Here is a 23358-nt window from a genome sequence, read left to right on the forward strand (position 1 = left end):
TTATTATAAAGGCAGGCGCGTATGACGACGTAAACGGATCGCCTTTTTTTCTTCTGTCAACCAGGCGTTTTGCGAGCTCACGTTCTACTTTGATTGGTTGGGACTCGTTAGTTGATTGACAAAAAAAGAAGTGATCCGTTTACGTTACGACTATGTGGTGTGACCTTAACTGACCAAGAATATTGAAGATGTGATCCTGGTGCATATGCGGAGGGGGCACGCTCTTGGACGCGGCGACGAACGCGGCGGCACACGGTAGCGCTAGCAGACGACCGGCTTTGTCGTCGGCCTGAAAACAAGAATATTTGTTGAAAAATCTAAACGTCTTTCTATAAACTGAAATATTACTGCAGTTGTCGGTAATGAAACATACTCAAGTCCTCTCAAAATTTAAATTTTACCTGAGATGTGTCAGGTTTTTTACGCCAGACTGTACATAAAAGGAGAGTTTTCTTTATACAAAAGGGTACACAAGTAAGGTTACCTTTACTTTAGTACCCTTTGTAATGGCTTTAGAAATAATTGATTCTAAAAGAATAATTACGTAAAGGTCATACAATCTAATAAGATTAATTTGATCAAAAGCTCAATTTCATACCGGTACACCAGCTTTCTCGCAAGCTTTACCAAGTGCTGAGTTTTCACCTCTAGGGCCATTCATGATGGCCGCTGTGCCTTGGTTTATCCACTGGAATCCTTTATTCTGAAATAAAGTTTGTTTTTTATTTGAATTCTAAAAACTTTACGGGTTATTAGCTTGATTATACAAATGAGGTGTCAAGCTGTATTACAAAAGTAGGGAAACACACACATTTCGTTTCTTTATGTCTATCAAAAAGTGTATATTCGTGTGTTTTGTGACTACCAAATCATTCAAAACATACGTTTCTGTTCATCTTGATTACTGCATACCGCCAAAAAAATATTAAAATCTGCTTTTCTTTTAGAAAATTAATTGATTCTTAATCGTATAAACAGTATCTTTGCCATCTCTATACCAACTATCTCTAAACCAAAAACAAGACCAGTCACCTCAAGAATAGTCTCAGGAGCGTTGATGACAGTATTTAGTTTCGTGGCTATAATATTGACAGGTGACAGATTGAAGCTGTCATCGGATCCAGGAGAGAGATTTGACTCGATGGTGTCAGCCAGGTCTTTAGTGGAACCTTGGACGCGGACTAAAGCCGCCCTGGCTCTGGCTTCCTGAGATGGAAAACCTGTGGAAAATATGTAAGTAAAGAGTTGTCGATCACCAACCCGCTAGGCCCGCGTGGTGGAAGGCCTAAAATTATTTCTTCATTGGAAGGAGACCCGTGCGCTAGCAGTGGCGATGGGTTGTGATGATGATGATGATGATATAGTTGTAATACCTATATTTGTTATAGAGAGTGGAATTCCACTGATAAAATATTTACCCTTGATTTGATTCGTTTTAATGAAATAAGGGACGAAGAGCAAAGAGAGTTTAAAAGCTACCTAGATGATTTCAATATACCTACAACGTTAGATAAATGACATAATTTTTTTCATAATAAACTATGGACACATCTTTCAATATAGAACATAGATTTTTTTCCTGATTTTTTCAAGTCCTTGATCTAATGAAAGTTAATTTGCATAGAATTTACGACTTTTGCAGCTTTAGCCTCAAAATAGAATTTTATGATACCATTTTAACATTCATGCTTACACTAACCAGTCTCATCACACCCATGAGGATCAAAGAAGTAGTAGCAATCCTGATCCTTCCATATTGCCATGGAGTTGCCGCGAGCCGTCAGTATTGCGTGGTTATTGCCATCTTTGAATAATTCCTTGATGGAGTCTTTCAAAGACAGGATACCTTCGTCGGGTGACCCTCGAAGTGTACCTATGGAAATAAAAGTTTATAGTTATAAAGGTAATTGATGCAGATGGTATAGAATCTGTAGTAAGATATAAAATAAACGTAACCTGTATAAGCGCTATCCAAAACTTCAGTCTCGATGCAATCACTCCCTTTAACCCTGTGTAAATGAAAAATATTACCTATTAAATATTTATTATTATTTATTTATTATTAAACAATTAACAAAGCAGTGATAAACATTGTACATACTTTTGGAAGGGAACGAAGTCCTAAACGTAACCCTGTTGAGTTGTTGTGCATAAGTGTTCCCTTGTTTTCATCACAGCCAGGCTAGCTCACAAGTCACAGTAACCTGCTACCTTACCACCACTACAAGTTAAATCTCATGTATTGGTGGTGGTGCGGTAGCTAGAGCAGCGATTCCCAACACCTGAGATAGGCGCTTGTTTGAACTGCATACATATAATCTTGGTTTTCTAGTACTTTGGACACGCTATACCTGTAACTGCAACTATAACCAGTGCCTACCTGAATCGATTCAGCACATCGACAGCAGCGAGCGTGCCGGTGGGCCCAGTTATCTCCGTGTCCTCGATCTCCGCCTCCTCCCCGGTCTTAGGAGCCGATATGTTGATGCCGAGCTTGTCCAGGTGTTCTAGAGTGTTCTGGTAGAGGATGTCGCCGCGCTCTAGAGTCTGGTGTTGGAGGAATGAAAGATGGAAAATTATTGTCATGATAAGAAGAAGTTGGGAGGATTAAGTTCAAGTTCTGATCGCTGATATCTTGGAGTTTAGGGTGCCTATGACAAATACTAAAGCTTCAGTAGGGTTTGTCACCATGCATCACCTACCATGGTCCAGACATATTGGTGTCAGTTGCTTACTCAATACTCAATACTCAATCTTTTATTGCATCCATAAGTAAGTTTTACAGGTGTTAAATACATTAAATTATGAACTATGTATATGGACCCTGTCGGGCACAGCAAATTAAAACTAATATAAAGGGTTTACAAATCTTCTTAGTATCTAATAACTAGGTATTACACATAAATTATAACAAAAATAGGTATTTACCTTACAAATTAAATCAACATTTACTTAGTATCTAAATAATATTCTTCTATACTATAATAAGCTTTATCCAACAAAAAATCTTTTAATGTTTTTATAAATGAACTTAGACTTTCAATTTTCTTTATTCTATCTGGTAATTTTTTTTTTTTTTTTTTTTTTTCTTAATGCATATCTGCCATCAGCTTGTTTAGCCTTTATCAGATGTGATGACTTCATGTCGATGGGGAAGAGTTGTCCACTGACAACACCTTCACTTTAAATATGCGAGTATCACTTTATGTTGAGCAAGTTAGGACGCTCAATACTTAATACTCAATACTCAATCTTTTATTGCATCCATAAGTTTTACAGGTGTTAAATACATTAAATTAAGAACTATATGGACCCTGTCGGGCACAGCAAATTAAAACTAATATAAAGGGTTTACAAATCTTCTTAGTATCTAATAACTAGGTATTACACATAAATTATAACAAAAATAGGTATTTACCTTACAAATTAAATCAACATTTACTTAGTATCTAAATAATATTCTTCTATACTATAATAAGCTTTATCCAACAAAAAATCTTTCAATGTTTTTATAAATGAACTTAGACTTTCAATTTTCTTTATTCTATCTGGTAAATTATTAAATATTTTAACAGCCATAGATATAGGACCAGAAGAACACATTTTAAGCCGTGAAGCGGGACAGTTTAAACGGTCTTTATTTCTTAAGGAGTAATTTGATTGCACATTTCCTCTAGTTGAAAATAATATCATGTTGTTTTTAACAAATTTGCAAATTTCAAGTATGTAAATAGATGGTAATGTAAGAATTTTATGTTTTATGAAATAAGGTCTACAACTATCAGTAGCTACAATATTTGCTATAATGCGCATAAGTTTTTTCTGAGCTACAAATAGGTCAGGTGCATCGGTACTATTTCCCCATAAGATGACACCATAGCAAAGCCACGAGAACGCATATGCATAGTAGGTGACTATAGCAGTTTTAATATCTGTAGTTTTTTTAATTTCTCGAAGTGCATATGAAAATTTTGATAGTTTTTGTCTGATTTTATTAATATGGGGTTTCCAATTCACATGTTTGTCGATTATTAATCCAAGTAACGAAAACTCATTCACAGTTTCTAGAGGTATTCCTTCGAATTGAAAATTTAATGATAAAGATTGTTTTTGATGAGGATGGAAAGTTATAATTTTAGTTTTAGAGAAGTTTATTTCAAGATTATGTTCGCTAAGCCAAGATTTTGTTTTTTGAATCATAGTGTTTAATTTATTATTTAGGTTATTATTGTCTTTAGAAGATGTAAGCAAAGAAATATCATCTGCAAATAAAACGCAATGTTCTGCCATTATTTTTGGGAGATCGTTTATGTAAATTAAGAATAAAAGACATCCTAGTACACTTCCTTGAGGGATAGATGCATTTATTATCTTTTTATCTGATCTAATATTTAAAATTTTGTTTGAGTTAAAATCAAAATATTCAATTTCTACTAGTTGTTCTCTGTTTTTTAGGTAAGAACTGAACCATTTATATGCATCACCACGGATGCCTATATTATATAATTTATTTAATAATATATCGTGTTGCACTTTGTCATACGCTTTAGTCATATCTAAAAGGATACCTATGGCATATTTTTTATTATTTAGTATGTTTAAGACTTCATTCATATATTTAAAAACGGCTGTAATAGTTGATCTTTTTTTACGAAAACCGTTTTGACAGTCATCAAAAATGTTAAATTTTTCACAAAACTTATAAACGCGGTTGAACATTGCTCTTTCAAAAATTTTTGAAGCTGTGGGAAGCAAAGCAATTGGTCGATATTGATTTGGGTCAGTTTTATCGTTTTTTTTATGAATCGGTTTTGTAACTGTAATTTTTAAAAGTTCAGGGAATGTGCCCTCTTGGAAAGATTGGTTGATTAATAAGCAAATTGGTAAAGTTAGTTCTTCTGCGCATTGTCTATATAGAGAGGGAGGGAGTTCATCGATTCCATAGCTCTGTTTATTATTTAGGTTTTTAATTATTTTAAAGATTTCACTGTAATCTACTGGGTTTAGAAACATAGTGTTCTGTTCTGGTTGAATTACAGGTAATCCACATGCTTCAGTTTTCCGTGTCTCACCAATGGATGCATGGATGGTTGTTAAATTCATTTGCAACTGCCTTCGGTTCAGTTATTATAGTGTTATTTTTTAACAATTTTGTATTATTTTTTTCTTTAAATATGTTTTTATTTGTACGTTCATTTATAATGTTCCACATACATTTTACTTTATTTGTAGATTTCTTTAATTTTTGTATGTACTGTAATTTTTTTGATGTGTTTACAACTCTCTTAAGACATTTTTCATATATTTTATAATGATTTCTTAGTACCGGGTTCTCATTATTTAGCAATAGTAATTTTAATAATCTTTTATTTTGACTTGATTTTTTTATTCCTTTTGTCAGCCAGTGTTTTTTGTATTTAGGTTTTATCTTTATAATTTGTTTGGGTATGCAGTCATTTAATATATCTTGTAGTAAATTATGAAATGATGTGTAATTTTCGTTTACATTTTTATTATTTGTAATTATATCATACCAATTTACTGTTCCTAGTTTAGATTTAAATTTTGATATGTTATCATTACTGAAAATTCTTTTTTCTGAAAGCCATGTTACTTTTTTTGTCTGTTTTAGTAATTTTAATTTAATAACAGTTCCACTATGATCGGAAAATCCTAGTTTCTCTACCTTTGTTTGTATATTGTTACTGGAGAAATTTGTAAATATTAAATCTAGACAAGTTTCTGTGGTTGGTGTTACATGTGTGGGCTCATTAATATGTTGGATAAGTTTATGTTCTAACATTAAATCTATAAAAACGTTGGCTTTTAAACTATTGACTAGTACATTGATATTGAAATCTCCTCCTATAATTACTTTTAAATGTTTACAATTTTTTGTTATATATTTAAGTATTTGTTTTAGTTGGTCATTAAAAATATTTTCAGTCTTTGAATTTCCGTTCCAGTACAATGATATAAGCAAAATGTTCTCCTTAGGTAATTCAGCAGCACATATTTCTAATGCATACTCTATTGACATATCAGTTATATCCTTCCTTTCAATAAATTCTATGTTATTTTGTAGAAGAATGCATGTACCACCTCCAGTGGTATTCTTTCTACAAAATGAGGCTGCTATTTTATAGCCACTTATATTTAATAATTGCAAAGTGTTTTCGTAAAGCCATGTTTCTGAAATGCATATAGCATTAAATTTAGGTTGTTGATCAACAAATGCTTCTAGTAGATCAATTTTGTTTTTAATACTTTGCATGTTTTGGAATAATATATTAAAATTGTGATCCATTTCCACGAAAGGAATGACTGGAGTCTTGTTGGTATCGAAAGTTGTTTCTGGTGTAGTTAGATCTTGTTTTATTGTCATGCTGGAAAGATGACCGAGTGTTGTTGTGCTCTTCTATAATATAGGTTTCTCCTTCTTCTCCTGACTTGACTTGTTTTCCTTGTATGTACAGTTTGTTGTCTCTTATTATTGCATGAAGTCCGTCTTTTCTAGCCTTAAGCATCTTTTCTCTTAGTTGTTTCCGTTCTTTTCTTTCTTTTTCTCCTAAATATTCTCCAATTGATAATTGTGTTCCTTCCAGGTAGTATTTATTTTCATGTATGTACTTAACCATTTTCTTGCTTAAAAGCTCAACTACGAGGGGACGGTTATTATTACGGTATTTTCCCACTCTATATGTATCTTCGATGGAATAAAATACATCTATATTCAGGTACTCACGCAGTATTTCCGTAATACGAGTGTTGAGATCATATTCGGTTTCCTTATAATATTCTGCTAATCCGTATATTACAAATTTCTTGTTGTCACTCTCTTTGTATACTGGTATCGTTTCAGGTATTTTATGTTGTAGTTGCTTAATTTCTTCTTTAAGATTGTTGTTTTCTTCTTGTATGCGTTTTATTTTCTCATTAATTTTTTCAATTTCTTGTTTTCTTTCATTGTTTTTTGAATTTAATGTATCAATGTCGCCTGCGATATCTTCTTTCAGTTTATTAATAGCTTTGTTTATTTCCAGTTGAATTGTATTCTGAATTTCTAGTATAATAGAAACATTGTTTTCTTTTAGTTTTTGTGTAATCATCTGACTCAAGTTTTCTAGTGTAAGTTCAGTTTTGGTATGCATTGAGTTATCAGTTACTATCGTATCACCGAGAATACTGAGGTCCTCTGAATTAATGGAGTCATTATTTACAGGACTAGTGGTCTTTTTCCGGGTAGTAACATTGTTTTGTTCGGTAGGTGATTTTTTATGTTGCGGTAGATCGTTATTTTTAGGCAGAATAGCTTTGTTTATGTTTCCCGTCTTGGGAGTTTTACAGATGCAAACTTGGCACTTCCATTTTTTTCTGTGTTCTAGGGTCATAGTATTTAGGAAACGCTGAATAGAAACGTTTGCACATTCTATATCGTAATGATTACTGCACAGACTGCAAGTTAGGTATTGTCGATTTGGGATCTTTTGTTGACATCCTGAACATTCCAAATCCATTTTGTTATTTTTATTTTAGGTTATTTTTAGGTTATGAAATGAAATGAAATGAAATGAAATGAAATGAAATGAAATAGTTTATTTGCCAGAAATGTCGTACAATAGGTGGTCAGTATAATAAATAACGATCTACACATTTCACCTGTTCAGGTATGCAAAAATTATGTCTAGAACTTATGTATAAAATAGTATATTTTTACATTTCTGATTATGATTATTATAATTAAGTGACATTAGGTATTCGAATATTAGTTGTTAGTCCATATTTATTTTATTTAAAGAGAGGTACTCATTTACATTATAGAAACACATTTTAATTAGCCATTTATGTAGTGAGACCTTAAATCTAGCTAAAGGTAAGTACTTAATTGACTGTGGGAGCTTATTATATATCTTTATGAGCATATGATAGCAACCTCTTTTGCAAAACTCAGTTCTGCATGGCGGAACTATAATTTTGTTGGGATTTCTAGTATTAAAAGAACAAACATCACAGTATTTAGTAAGTGTATGTCTTTGACAGTGGGCAAAACATGCCATTTCATAAATATAGAGACTTGGAAGTGACAGTACTTTTAGGTTCTTAAATAGTGGCTTGCAAGAATCAAGGGGATGTGCTGAGCAGATGGCTCTGATGCATTTCTTTTGTAGAATAAATACCCTGTCTATATCTCTACAATTTCCCCATAGAATTAGACCATATCTTAATACGGATGCTACATACCCGTGGTATGCCATCAAAGCCGTGTGCAAGTCAGATGTTTTCTGTAGTCGGTGGAGAGCATAGACAAATCTACTTAATCTAGTACACACATTTCAATATGCTGCAGCCAAGAGCAATGTTCATCAACTACAATGCCTAAAAAAGAGGTAGATGGCGTATGATTAATTACAATATTATTACATTTCACATTGATATTTTTTAATGCCATTCTGTTATTTCTAAATTGAATATATTTAGTTTTATTTTCATTTACATGTAAGTTATTAGCTTCCAACCATTTTGTTACCTTATCTATACTAGCATTCACATCTGATTCAAAATTTCTATCGTCAATACATTTGATAGTCATGGAAATGTCATCAGCAAATAGTATACATTTATTATTAGTTATGTCAGGTAAGTCATTAATGTACAGTATGAACAGCAATGGTGCTAGGACACTTCCCTGAGGGACGCCGTATTCATTTATTTCAGGAAAAGACTTGTGTACTTCCATTTCATTGGCATAAGAGAGTGCTGTTATCTCTACAGTTTGATGGCGATCGGATAGGTAACTGCTTAGCCATTTCAATGCCAGACCTCTGATACCTATGCTTTCACATTTGTCAAGTAGCAATTTATGAGAAACATAGTCAAACGCCTTCGTCATATCAAAAAAAATTACAGCTACTGGTTTCCCCTTATCTACATACTCTATAATTTCTTTCATTAACTGAAAACCTGCCAGACTGGTTGATTTATGTTTCTGAAAACCATTTTGCTCTAATTTAATTATTTTGTGTTTGTCTAAAAATTTATTCATCCTATTCTGCATAGCTTTTTCATATATTTTTGAGAATATACTAATAAGGGCAATAGGTCGGTAGTTATTTATGTCATGAACATCCCCCTTTTTATGGAGAGGTTTAATGATTGATGGTTTCAAAGCTTTTGGAAATCGACCCATGGCAAACGACCTATTTATTAAATAACACAATATAAATGCTATTTCATGCTTACAGTATTTAATTATTTTTGTGCTAAAACCATCATAGCCGACGGAGTTGGTCGGATTAAGCGTCTGAATGATTTTAATTATTTCTTCAGGGTCACAGGGATATACGAACATTGTCTCTGGGTTTCTGGCTTTTAAATTGTCTATATTTTTTGGGTATTTATAGAATGATTTGGCTTCTTTTTCTATGAATTTATTGTTGAACGCTGTGGCTATCTCAACGGGGTTTGTAATTATTCGATTATTTAATACTATTTGGTTTATGTTACTTGATGTCATGGATTGACTATTTTCTTTAATTATATTCCATATAGCCTTACATTTATTTTTTGATTGCGATATGTAGCGTTTGTTTGTTGTTGTTTGTGCTTGGTTTATGCATTTTTTTAGAGCTTTTGAGTAATTTAAGTATGTATATTTATCTTCAAGGTTTTTTGTAGAGTAGTATTTATACCTGAGTTGTCTGCTTTTTTACATGACAGTCTTATACCCGGTGTTAGCCATTTCAATCCTGTGATATTTGCCTTAATTTTGACTCTAATTGTAGGAAAACATAGTGAGAAAAATAAATCGAAATACTCTTTGAACTTGTTAAACGCTAAGTCTGGATCTTCAATTTCTAATACTTCAGACCAGGATAGTGATTTTAAACAGTTCTGGAACTTCTCTAAATTTTCCCGACTATAATCTTTCTTTTTTATGAAGTAGTTTTTTTTGTATCTACCTTTTTATCCGTTAAAAACGTCAAAATTTGACAGGTATTGTGATCAGACAACCCACTTTGCAGAGCTTTAGATGTCTCTATATTCTGTATGTTGCTTGCAATATTGTCGATACATGTCCTTTGCCTGGTGGGTTCTGTTATGTGTAATTTCATGTTATAGTTTTCGAGTAATGTCATAAGTTCCTTGGTTTCTTTAGTACTTTTAAGTATGTCGATGTTGAAGTCGCCACACAGAATAGTGTTTTTTTTATGCTTGCTGTTAAGTCTTTGAAGAACGCATTCCAGTTGGGTAAAAAGCACGTTTACGTTTGAGGCTGGAGTGCGATACACACATACTATTATGCATTTTATCTGTGGAATTTCTATGGCACAGCATTCAAAGGCTTTTTCTATTGCATAGTCTTTAACATATGTCACTTCTTTTACCGGTATATCAACCCTAGTAAATATACAAACACCTCCTCTTTTTTGTGTTTTACGCGAGTATGAAGAACTCAATTTATAGCCAGATAGGTGTGCATTATTTTCCGCACCTTGTTTTAAGAAAGTTTCGCTTAGGCAGACAAAGTCGTTTAATACATTTTTTGTTTTTAAATCATACAGTAGTATTTCTAGGAGTTCTCGCTTGCCTAGTAAGCCGGCAATGTTTTGATGGAAACATGTCAGAGTATATTTAGATGGGCGAGGAGAGACGAAAAAATATATTTTTATTCAAAATGTTTTGTATTGGCGTCGTGACCTCACCTTTAGGTGTGTCAGTGTAAATATTATTAGTTTTTTTTGAGGATATAATATTTTTTTGTATTTCAGTTTTAATGTTCTTTATAAATCTATCATTATAGGCTGTACAGTCAATAGCAAAATTTATTGCTCCAGACGTGTATGTGAGGTATTCTTTTTTATCATAGTAGTGTGGATAAGTATCTGAAATGTCTAGAAATCTGCAGTTTTTAGAGCTGTTGCACAATGTTTTTAAAGTGCTATTTAGCATAAATTCGTTGAGATGAGTACTACTGATTACACTTAACACTATGAGATGAGAGTTTTCGCACAGTTTTAGAGCGTAACTAAGTTCTTTTATCACCTTAGTAGGGTTTGAGTCATTTTCGCCTAAACAAAGGACAACTGTGTCCTGATTTCCAAAGTCTTCGGTCCTCATGGAGTTGACGATGTCCTCTGACTGCGCGTTCGGTTTGATAAACGAAGAGACTTGGTAGTTCCCATTTGGTGAATGTGTTCTATTTATACTGGTCGCTTTAGCTAAGCCTCTACATTGTTGAGAACCAAAAATAATAATTCTCCGGGGATTTTCTTTGGCCTCAGATGTCTTGAATGATTGAGGTGATTTATTCGATAGATCTGATGAATTACCTTGATTTATAGTAAAGCGGTCTATTTTATTTGTCACTTTTGATTCGTTTTCGTCACATTCAGATGATATTTGACCCGTTTGTAATTCTTCGGCGTCCAGTGTAAAATTAATTTTCTTCTTTTTAATTCTTTGCCTTTTTGCTTTTTTACCTTGTTTTTTCGTTGTTGTCACATTTTCTTTGCAAATTTTTTTTAGAGTATTTATCCTGAAATCATTACCTCTTGTTTTGGAACTTAACTCTGCATTTTCTAGAGTAAGTCGCTCAATTTCATCATTAGCACTTTGCAGCTGTAGTTTAAGTTCCGATATTTGTTGTTTTAGTTCTTCCATTTCTGCTACACAGTGGTAAGTCGACAAATCTGGCAGGCTCGTGGTGTCGTAATCAGAGAACGACTGGCAGCTTGATTCGGATTCTGTCGGAGTCGTGATGTGTTTTTTTCTCCTCATGGTTACATTTTCCTCTTTTGATGGTGAAACAGTATTGCTCGTCGTGGCATTTTGGCAGAGACATTCACTGCAGTTCCAGTTTTCTTTACGTTCCTTTGGCATGAGGCAATACAACTTGTCACTAATACCGCTACAAATCAAACAAAGTATTTTCTTACAGGTTTTGCATGTCAGTGCGTCGTTTCTTTTTAGTCCTGTTTTTCCACATTTATTGCACGGATCATTAAGAATTGGTATGAAATGATTTAGATCTTCTTCTGTTCTTATTGATTTTTTGCATTTTGTGTACTCCATTTTACCAAAACGCGTGGCGCCCTCTTGTGTTAAGTAGGTGTAGTATTTAATAATTCATCACATGACACTGGCAGAATTAGATGCACGATATAACGTGACACTGGCAGAATCAGTCGTGGCGCCCTCTGGTGTTGAGTAGCTATACTATATAATTTAGTACGTGACACTAGCAGAATCACGACAACCACAGAGTAGGTAACGACAACTTGACGAATTGTGTTGTTTACAATATTATTTTAAATTTAAACGATTATATTCTGTTTTATTTCACTGTTTTTGTCCACTAGTACGTGTAGTCTAGCGAAGATAACACTATCACTTGGGAGTTATTCACAACAGAACATTTATACACTGTTAAAATCACTCGAAATTATTTAATTCAAATATTTATAATTATTTGTTTAGGAGTTGGTGAATCTGTATGTTTACACGGAAATATTCATATGTTATGAACACTATTTATTGCAAATAACTTAATTGTTCCTTGGCAAATAGGTATTCTATAGTCAGTATCACTTGTTATTATTTATGTTTGTAACTGTAACACATTCATTGATGTTGTACGTTTAAAGGGTATCTTTGTTTTTTGATAATCACTGTAAGTTTTTTCGCAACTTTTTAGTTCACTTTTCACTGGGGTTTACACTAAACCAACACTCACTACAGGTGCCGGATATCGTTATTTAGACTTGGATTGCATTTACGTATGCATATCTTTGACTTTAATATTTTAAATAAACAAAATACACGGAGCCGGTCTTTGTTTACGCTCGGTTGCTGTTTATTCTCGCTTCAAGCGTACAACATCTTTTTCTGTGTTTAAAAGTTCTATTGCCAGTGGGTTTATGTGCCTTTCAAGGCGGCCTTTGTAGCTTTTTATGCGATTTTCGATCTCCTCTTTTACTGTTGGCACTTCCAGGTACTCATGGATTTCTTCATTTTTGGTAAACCAGGGAGCAGCACATATGTTTCTGAGCACTTTATTTTGAAATCTTTGTATGATTTGTATGTTAGTTGCGCAGGCGGACCCCCAGAAATCGCTTGCATAAGTCCAGATTGGCTTGAGTACACTGTTGTAGACAAGAATTTTGTTTGAGAGGGACAGTCTTGAGGTCCTATTTAGCATCCAGTGCAAGTTTCTGTATCGGATTTTCAGAGCGTCTCTTTTTGCAAGGATATGCGTCTTCCAGTAGAGACCACGATCCAGGTGGCATCCCAAGTATTTGACACTGGCCTTGTGTGGCAGGATTTCCCCTTTCATTGTTACAGGTGGGCAGTCACCTCTGCGCAGTGTGAAAGTGATGTGTACAGATTTGCTTGGGCTTGCTTTGATGCGCCATTTGTCCAGCCATTGATCTATTTTATTCAGGTGAGTTTGTAGCTTTTCTGATGCTATGACAGCATTTGGGCTGCTGGCTAAACATGCGGTATCGTCCGCGTAGGTGGCACACAGGATATCTTCAGACTGCGGAATATCAGCGGTGAATATTGTGTATAGGACCGGGCCAAGGACAGAGCCCTGTGGGACGCCAGCTTCAATCTCGCGCAATGCGGAGCATTCCTCGCCAAATTTCACTTGGAAGAGGCGGTTGTTCAAGTATGAGTTGATTAACATGTAGACTGTGTTTGGGAGTGCCTTCTTAATTTTGTAGAGAAGGCCTGCGTGCCAGACACGATCGAATGCTTGTTGTATGTCCAGGAACACAGCGGAGCAAAACTCTTTCTTTTCGAATGTTTGTCTTATTTCGTGAACAACTCTATGTACCTGTTCAATGGTAGAATGGTGAGGTCTAAATCCGAATTGGTGGTCGGGAATGATATTTTCTTGAAATAGTAGTGGTTTAAGTCGACTCAGGAGAAGTTTTTCAAACAGTTTCGATAGAATAGGCAGGAGACTAATTGGCCGGTATGATGGGACTTCATTTGGTGGTTTTCCATTTTTGTGGACAAGGATGATTTGTGACACTTTTAACAATGGTGGGAAATACTGCAATCTTAGCATGGCGTTAAATATTATTGTTATTAGTGTTATTCCTTTAGGTGTTATCTTCTTTAGGATTTCTGCAGTAATAAGGTCGAACCCAGGGGCCTTAAGATTTTCTAGGGCTTTGATCTGTCTTGCAACTTCTTTTGGGGAGACTGGTTTTATTGGCAAGGACATTTGTTGCGGGCTCTGTAGGAACTCGTTTATTTCTTCTTCAGTTGACAGGTCGTCTGACTCATTTGTTTTAAATACGTTTTGTAGAAAATCAGCAAACAAAGTCAAAAGTCAAAGTCAAATTTTTTTATTCATCGTACAAATATAAAATTTTCTGATGAACGTCAATTTTTACAAATTACTCTCCGTTCGGATAAGGGGGGGCTCTTTCTGTCTAAGGAGAAGAACGGAGGCAAGAAACTCCTGAGCCATCTTTTCAAAAAAAGACTTAAAACTAGTTGGTATACAATACATATAAGCTTAATAATAATAATTATAATAATATGAGCAGAGCTAACTACTTATCACAGCCATGCATTAACGTCCTCTAAGTAATCATCAATTTTATAATAAGCTTTTTTACTGAGTTTCTCTTTAATGTAACACTTAAACTTATTCTCTGGCATTTGAGCAACTTCTGTTGGAAGCTTATTATAAAATCTAATACAGTACCCTAAAAACGATTTATTAACTTTCGCCAGACGCATCGCTGGAAAAGCCAGCTTATGCTTGTTCCTAGTATTAATGTCATGATTACTGCCAATTGTATCAAAAGTGGAAATATTCTTTCGTACATACATTAAATTGGCAAAAATGAACTGACATGGAACTGTAAGGATGTTAATTTCTTTAAATAGTTCTCTCAATGAATCCCTGGAACCAAGTTTGTATATAGAGCGGATGGCTCTTTTCTGTAATACAAATATAGTTTCAATATCAGCGGCTCTACCCCAAAGCAAACACGCCCAAACACGTCTGCTTTCTCCTTCGCACTTCTTGCCCATGTGGCATCCGGGCGTTTTAAGGGTGGCACATGTTTTTGTGGTTGGCTGAGAAATTTAGTGAGTTTCCATAATGAGTGCTCATCATTTCTATTAGCGTCACTTTTTTCTAGTCTATCCTGAAGAGTTTCATTCTGCAAGTCATGGATGTACTTTTTGAGTTGTTTTTTTGCTTTATAAAACAAGGACTTGTCAGATGGGTGCCGGCTTTGCTGCCACCTTCTTCTCAATCTTCTCTTTTCTTCCACTTTATTTCGAAGCTCTACAGAGAGGTTACATTTGGATTCTCTAGGCAAGCTAGGAGTTGATTTCCATGCCGCTTCTTGAACAAGCTTTATAAAGTCATCCAATGCTCTGTCTACGTCCTCTTCGGTTTTAAGCGGGATACGGAGATTTATCTTATCTTCAATATAATCTTGAAATGCATTCCAATCAGTTTTCTTATTGTAAAGGGTGCATGGTATAGGCCTATGGATAATTGTGGTGCTTACTGTCATCAATACTGGTGTATGATCTGATGAACCATCTAAGCATGACTCTACACTGTGATAGAGGTTTGATATTCCCTTTGTAATGTAAAAATCTAATAAGTCTGGCAGTTTGTTAATATCGGTTGGCCAGTATGTAGGTTCTCCAGTAGAAATAGCATGTAACTGATGGTTTTCAATGCACTTTTTTAGTTCACGTCCTCTGGTTACTATGACTCTGGATCCCCAGGAAGTATGTTTTGCATTAGGATCACCTCCCATTATGAATCTGCCTCCCAGCTTTTTGAAATATTGGCCAAACATTTCTTCTTTTATAATATGTTTCGGAGGACAGTAGATTGAGGACAATATTAGCGGACCTTGCCAGTCATCTATGGAAATAGAGGTTGCCTGCAGATAGTCACGTCTGAATTCTGGTAGCTCATGATGTTGAATGCTGTTCTTGATAATAACAGCTGTCCCAGCGTGGCCAGTCATATCAGGGTGGTTAGTGACATAGCAAGAGAATCCATTCAGATTGAAGCTGTTACTATCAGTTAAATGTGTCTCTGATAATAGTAATACATCTAGCTTGTTAGATTTTATCATAAGTTCTAGTTCGTGTTTTCTAGCTGCCAACCCATTAACATTCCAGGCGGCTATTCTCAAATTATAGTTATGGTTGAATTTTACTAATAAGCATTGTGACTAGGCCTATTAAGTTGCCAATCTGTTGTAACATTGATCTTAGTTCTTCTGATTGCTTTAATATAAGAGATTCCATTCGTTCTATAATGTTAGTGGTGGGAGTTTCTTCACGGGTTATGTTTATTTGTGGTTTGTTGTATGATTGTGTTGGCTGATGATGATCATCATTGGAGTATCTGTTGTTTTTAAGCACATTGGAGTACAGCATGCGGCCATGATTGTTATTAGGGAACGCTTGCAGACTAGGTTGCCCCTTGGTTACTTGATCATCATGTTGTGTGTGTGTTTGGGTATCATTTGACTTTATGTAGTTAACTTTGTCTTGTTTTGTCACAAATTGTTTTTTGTTTTTCTTCCTAGCTAGCATTTCTTGATAGACACCACAGCCTCTGTAGCTGGCTGGATGGTTTCCTAAACAAAGGGCACATGTGGCCGGTGAGTTTCTATCAGTCTTGGTACACTCGGAAGTTTTGTGTCCTCCTGCACATTTCACACAGCGGAATGGTCTCATACAGTTGTTTTTGGTATGGCCGTACTGTTGACATCTCATACATTGGGGGATAGATGTTGTCTTTCTAGGGTCCTCTACTGATACTTTTTGATTGTAGATATACTTGATAGTTTTAACATTTTTGTTGTTGACTGAGGGCTCAATGTTGACAAAGAATGTGTCCAATGGTTCCTTCGTGCCTCTGCGCTTGGCAAATACAATCTCACCTCGCACCTTATTTCCTGTTGACTCTATGCACTCTATAATTGCCTCTTTAGGTGTAGTGTGATGCAGGTTCTTGATAACGATTCTGTAAGCTCGTTCCTCTTTCCTAGTGAAAGTGTGGCCAATCAGCCCGGCACCTCTAATATGTTCAATAAGCAGCTTGTAAGTTTCAACTGACCTGCTTGATATTCTGAGTTCATTTTTTGAGATGACTTTGTAAGAATAGGTATCCTTGCTAACAGCTTGTTCTATAAGTTCTGTGAGTTTTTTCAGATCCTCAATTCCATACAGGATGATTGGTGGCGGCTTTGATATTCGCGGTGTAGTGTTATTGTTTGAGGTATTCCCGTTGAGTTCCTCCACATCAATCTCCAATCCTGTGAAGCTGTTGTTTGTGGTTGTCTCTTTAGAGTAACTGTTGTTTACTGGGTTTGGCTGACGTTTGTTTGTTTGTTTGAGAATTTTTGCAGTGGGAGTCTGAGATGTTGGTGAGATAATTCTTTTCCGCTGCTCAGGTATTCTCTGCCATGGAACACTGGATGTAGCAGTAGGAGGGTTATCATTCTTTTTATTGCTCATGAAAAGGCCTGGGTGGAATACTTGTTGTACAAGTTTCTTTGGAGATCCTTTGTTGTTGTTTGGCGAACCAGTGGGTTTATCTTGCACGGGCACCTGGTTTTCCATGCCCGGCAAGTCATTGCTATTAGCTGGCATTAGGTAACAAGTAATCTAGGTTACACTGTTCATAATAGGGAAGAAATCGTTAAACTTTCGGAAAAAGTTGTTGGAAAAAATTTTAGAGGGTAGGTATGACGAATGCACTGCTAGAATTTCACTGAAATATTGTGTTTTGCACTGAGATAACACTATGTAGCAATATCCTTGGCGTTATCTAATGTTTTTAGATGGTTTTAGTCACAAAACACTCGTATTTAGTAAAATAAAACAAAACAGATATGAGAGCACAATGTTCCTTGACACTTTTTTTTTTTTTTTTTTTCTCTGGTAAATTATTAAATATTTTAACAGCCATAGATATAGGACCAGAAGAACACATTTTAAGCCGTGAAGCGGGACAGTTTAAACGATCTTTGTTTCTTAAGGAGTAATTTGATTGCACATTTCCTCTAGTTGAAAATAATATCATGTTGTTTTTAACAAATTTGCAAATTTCAAGTATGTAAATAGATGGTAATGTAAGAATTTTATGTTTTATGAAATAAGGTCTACAACTATCAGTAGCTACAATATTTGCTATAATGCGCATAAGTTTTTTCTGAGCTACAAATAGGTCAGGTGCATCGGTACTATTTCCCCATAAGATGACACCATAGCAAAGCCACGAGAACGCATATGCATAGTAGGTGACTATAGCAGTTTTAATATCTGTAGTTTTTTTAATTTCTCGAAGTGCATATGAAAATTTTGATAGTTTTTGTCTGATTTTATTAATATGGGGTTTCCAATTCACATGTTTGTCGATTATTAATCCAAGTAACGAAAACTCATTCACAGTTTCTAGAGGTATTCCTTCGAATTGAAAATTTAATGATAAAGATTGTTTTTGATGAGGATGGAAAGTTATAATTTTAGTTTTAGAGAAGTTTATTTCAAGATTATGTTCGCTGAGCCAAGATTTTGTTTTTTGAATCATAGTGTTTAATTTATTATTTAGGTTATTATTGTCTTTAGAAGATGTAAGCAAAGAAATATCATCTGCAAATAAAACGCAATGTTCTGCCATTATTTTTGGGAGATCGTTTATGTAAATTAAGAATAAAAGACATCCTAGTACACTTCCTTGAGGGATAGATGCATTTATTATCTTTTTATCTGATCTAATATTTAAAATTTTGTTTGAGTTAAAATCAAAATATTCAATTTCTACTAGTTGTTCTCTGTTTTTTAGGTAAGAACTGAACCATTTATATGCATCACCACGGATACCTATACTATATAATTTATTTAATAATATATCGTGTTGCACTTTGTCATATGCTTTAGTCATATCTAAAAGGATTCCTATGGCATATTTTTTATTATTTAGTATGTTTAAGACTTCGTTCATATATTTAAAAATGGCTGTAATAGTTGATCTTTTTTTACGAAAACCGTTTTGACAGTCATCAAAAATGTTAAATTTTTCACAAAACTTATAAACGCGGTTGAACATTGCTCTTTCAAAAATTTTTGAAGCTGTGGGAAGCAAAGCAATTGGTCGATATTGATTTGGGTCAGTTTTATCGTTTTTTTTATGAATCGGTTTTGTAACTGTAATTTTTAAAAGTTCAGGGAATGTGCCCTCTTGGAAAGATTGGTTGATTAATAAGCAAATTGGTAAAGTTAGTTCTTCTGCGCATTGTCTATATAGAGAGGGAGGGAGTTCATCGATTCCATAGCTCTGTTTATTATTTAGGTTTTTAATTATTTTAAAGATTTCACTGTAATCTACTGGGTTTAGAAACATAGTGTTCTGTACTGGTTGAATTACAGGTAATCCACATGCTTCAGTTTTCCGTGTCTCGCCAATGGATGCAAAAAAGTTGTTAAATTCATTTGCAACTGCCTTCGGTTCTGTTATTATAGTGTTATTTTTTAACAATTTTGTATTATTTTTTTCTTTAAATATGTTTTTATTTGTACGTTCATTTATAATGTTCCACATACATTTTACTTTATTTGTAGATTTCTTTAATTTTTGTATGTACTGTAATTTTTTTGATGTGTTTACAACTCTCTTAAGACATTTTTCATATATTTTATAATGATTTCTTAGTACCGGGTTCTCATTATTTAGCAATAGTAATTTTAATAGTCTTTTATTTTGACTAGATTTTTTAATTCCTATTGTCAGTCAGTGTTTTTTGTATTTAGGTTTTATCTTTATAATTTGTTTGGGTATGCAGTCATTTAATATATCTTGTAGTAAATTATGAAATGATGTGTAATTTTCGTTTACATTTTTATTATTTGTAATTATATCGTACCAATTTACTGTTCCTAGTTTAGATTTAAATTTTGATATGTTATCATTACTGAAAATTCTTTTTTCTGAAAGCCATGTTACTTTTTTTGTCTGTTTTAGTAATTTTAATTTAATAACAGTTCCACTATGATCGGAAAATCCTAGTTTCTCTACCTTTGTTTGTATATTGTTACTGGAGAAATTTGTAAATATCAAATCTAGACAAGTTTCTGTGGTTGGTGTTACATGTGTGGGCTCATTAATATGTTGGATAAGTTTATGTTCTAACATTAAATCTATAAAAACGTTGGCTTTTAAACTATTGACTAGTACATTGATATTGAAATCTCCTCCTATAATTACTTTTAAATGTTTACAATTTTTAGTTATATATTTAAGTATTTGTTTTAGTTGGTCATTAAAAATATTTTCAGTCTTTGAATTTCCGTTCCAGTACAATGATATAAGCAAAATGTTCTCCTTAGGTAATTCAGCAGCACATATTTCTAATGCATACTCTATTGACATATCAGTTATATCCTTCCTTTCAATAAATTCTATGTTATTTTGTAGAAGAATGCATGTACCGCCTCCAGTGGTATTCTTTCTACAAAATGAGGCTGCTATTTTATAGCCACTTATATTTAATAATTGCAAAGTGTTTTCGTAAAGCCATGTTTCTGAAATGCATATAGCATTAAATTTAGGTTGTTGATCAACAAACAGCTTACAGTTCAGGGTGTGTCGGACGTACATAAAGAACAATGATAAGTCACTCAAGGATACTCGTTTAGTATCACCTATGATGACAATATTTGCTACACTTTCAAAAACATATATTTGATGACGATTCTGAAGGCATAGATTGAAATATCTGCTTTCAAAACCTTAAATTCTTTATTTAATATTAGACTTCATGAGTGCTTGCGTAAATCTCACTGTACTCTGGCAATATTTATATTTATTTTATTTATTTATTTATTTATTTATTTATTGAGGCACACAAAACAGATAACAATGGTTACAAAATTTAAAAAATACAACTAAACATCTGTTCTACATTGATACCCAAAACATGCATGCACAACATTAATTATTTAGGATGGAACATTACTCATTACATGTTTTCTATGCTATAAGGTAAATACCTACTAATTTTATTAAATAAAACTAAAAATTACTATGAAGTTGAAATAATTAGAACTAGCTATTCGGGTTAGAGCTCTGAAGGATGCCAATAGATTTTTTATATGTAAAGAATTTGTTATTAAAAATATCAATGTCTTTGTTACTCACAGATAACTCATTATAAAGCCGACACATTCGGAGAATGGGATTAAAGTATGCTATATTGTTTTTACAAGTTGGGACCAGAAATGTTTTAGGATTGCGGGTTCTGTAATAGATGTTAATATTAATCAATGATAGCAGAGTGGGGGAATCTATTCTAGCATGCAAAATCTTGTAAAGGTATATCAAGTCGCTTTGCTCACGGCGCGCTTCGAGTGACACCATTTTGAATTTGGAAAGCCTATCTAGATAATTAATACGACCATGATGATACCTATAGCTTAAGGTTCTTAGAAACTTTTTTTGGATACGTTCGATGTTATCGGAATGAATATCATAATAGGGTGACCAAATGACACTCGCATACTCCAGGACGCTTCGGACTAAACAGTTAAATAAGTATACGGAACTGTTAGGGTTTTTGAACTCTTTAGTGGAACGCAATATGAAACCTGAAAGTTTTGCTCCTCTTTTTATAATATGCTCATAGTGAGGTCTAAAAGAAAGTTGATCGTCGAAAAGAACACCAAGGTCTCTTACCACACTTTTTCGATCAAGAATGTGCCCTGAGAGAGTATAGTTATGTAGGATCTTATTCGTTTTCCTCTTGCTAAAAGTGATAATGGAGCATTTATTCGTGTTAAGGAACATTTTGTTTAGAGAACACCAGGCTTCTACGGTATCAAGATCAGATTGCAGATTCAAACAGTCTCGATCATTATTAACTACGGTAAAGACTTTTAAATCGTCAGCATACATTAGAAAGTGGCAATTGAGTTTGTCTACAAGGTCATTGATAAATAATATAAATAGAAGAGGGCCTAGGTGTGATCCCTGTGGCACTCCAGATGAGATGTCTATTGGAGCTGATAGGTATCCTTTAACTGTTACCAATTGGCTCCTTTTATTTAAATAAGATTTAATCCATCTATACAAGCTTCCGTGAATCCCGTAAGAAGATACCTTAGAGCATAAGATGCGATGGTTAACTTTGTCAAACGCCTTACAGAAATCTGTGTAAACGCTGTCGACTTGGCCGCCTTTAGCAAAACAATCGCATAAGAAGTTTTTGTATTCTAGGAGATTGCTGACTGTTGATCTATTTCGAACAAAGCCATGTTGTTTCTCAGACAATAAAGGCCTTACCTGTGTATATATGTTATCATAGACAAGTGATTCGAAAAGCTTTGCAATACAAGACAGTATACTTATTGGTCTATAGTTGTCGCATAGCGATTTATCGCCTGATTTGAAAATAGGGACAACATGGGCGATTTTCCACTGTAACGGAAATACACCACATTTAATAGATTTATTAAAGATGATTGAGAGTGGGATACATAGTTCATCCGCACATGCTTTAACAAATGAGGGTGGTATACCGTCTGGCCCGGCTCCTTTATTTACATTGAGGGTTTTAATTTTAGTGAGAATGTCGATTTTACTTAACTTAATTTCAGATAAGCTACTGTTACTTGTAGAGGCTTTAGCAGAGAAACTTGTATCAATATTATCTTGATTTAAATCCTTCTCGAAAACGGAACCGAAATAAGAAGAAAATAATTCACAAATCTTCTGACTGTCGGAGGTTACTTCGTGTCCGAGTTTCATAGTTTGAGGTATTGTTACACTGCCTTTTTTATTGTTGATGAACCTCCAAAAGTGTTTAATATCATCTGTAAGCGAGTCTTCTACTGTGGATATGAATAATTTGTAACACGCATTAGTTAGTTTCTTGCACCTAGCTCTTAACAGTGAAAAAGAATCATAATCACGAGGATTCTGGTATTTTATAAACCTTTTATGATATTTGTTTTTTTCTTCAAGGCAACGAATTAAACTTTCACTGTACCATGGCGGATAAGAAATGATATTTGTTTTAGTCAGGGGCGTATAAGTTTTTATGATATCATTAAGTGTGTTGTAAAAAACATTGACACATTCATTGACATCTGCAGGCGAAAGGATTTCCGTCCAGTTAACCGATTTAAGTTTGGCCCTTACTAACTCATAGTTACATTTGCTGAAGTTAAGACGTTTCATACGATTTGGTCTCATATTTTTAAAAACTATGTTAGGTTCCACGTCTACTAATAGAGCTGGGTGATGAGTGTCAAGACGACTCATTGGCTCAACACCATAAACTATTACATTAGTAAGTG

General features: G+C 34.1%; 2 protein-coding genes across 2 annotated transcripts in view; both read right to left on the reverse strand.

Annotated features, from left to right (window-relative positions):
* LOC105391105 overlaps nucleotides 1–23358 on the reverse strand; it is a 61786-nt gene that overhangs the window by 24763 nt on the left and 13665 nt on the right. Inside the window, exons 21-26 of the mRNA XM_048631905.1 lie at nucleotides 2381–2547; nucleotides 1957–2009; nucleotides 1700–1873; nucleotides 1033–1220; nucleotides 599–703; nucleotides 175–289 (exon numbers count right to left, since the gene is read on the reverse strand). Coding sequence (XP_048487862.1) covers nucleotides 175–289; nucleotides 599–703; nucleotides 1033–1220; nucleotides 1700–1873; nucleotides 1957–2009; nucleotides 2381–2547 — 802 coding nt within the window. The remainder of the gene's footprint in view (nucleotides 1–174; nucleotides 290–598; nucleotides 704–1032; nucleotides 1221–1699; nucleotides 1874–1956; nucleotides 2010–2380; nucleotides 2548–23358) is intronic.
* LOC125491044 lies at nucleotides 5101–12844 on the reverse strand. The gene is made up of 2 exons (XM_048631904.1): nucleotides 12519–12844; nucleotides 5101–7553 (listed from the first exon to the last, which is right to left on the reverse strand). Exon 2 carries the CDS (start codon nucleotides 7515–7517, stop codon nucleotides 6291–6293), a length of 1227 nt encoding a protein of 408 aa, XP_048487861.1. The 5' UTR covers nucleotides 7518–7553; nucleotides 12519–12844; the 3' UTR covers nucleotides 5101–6290.

The sequence above is a fragment of the Plutella xylostella genome, chromosome 30 (genome assembly GCF_932276165.1).
Source record: "Plutella xylostella chromosome 30, ilPluXylo3.1, whole genome shotgun sequence".
NCBI lineage: Eukaryota > Metazoa > Arthropoda > Insecta > Lepidoptera > Plutellidae > Plutella > Plutella xylostella.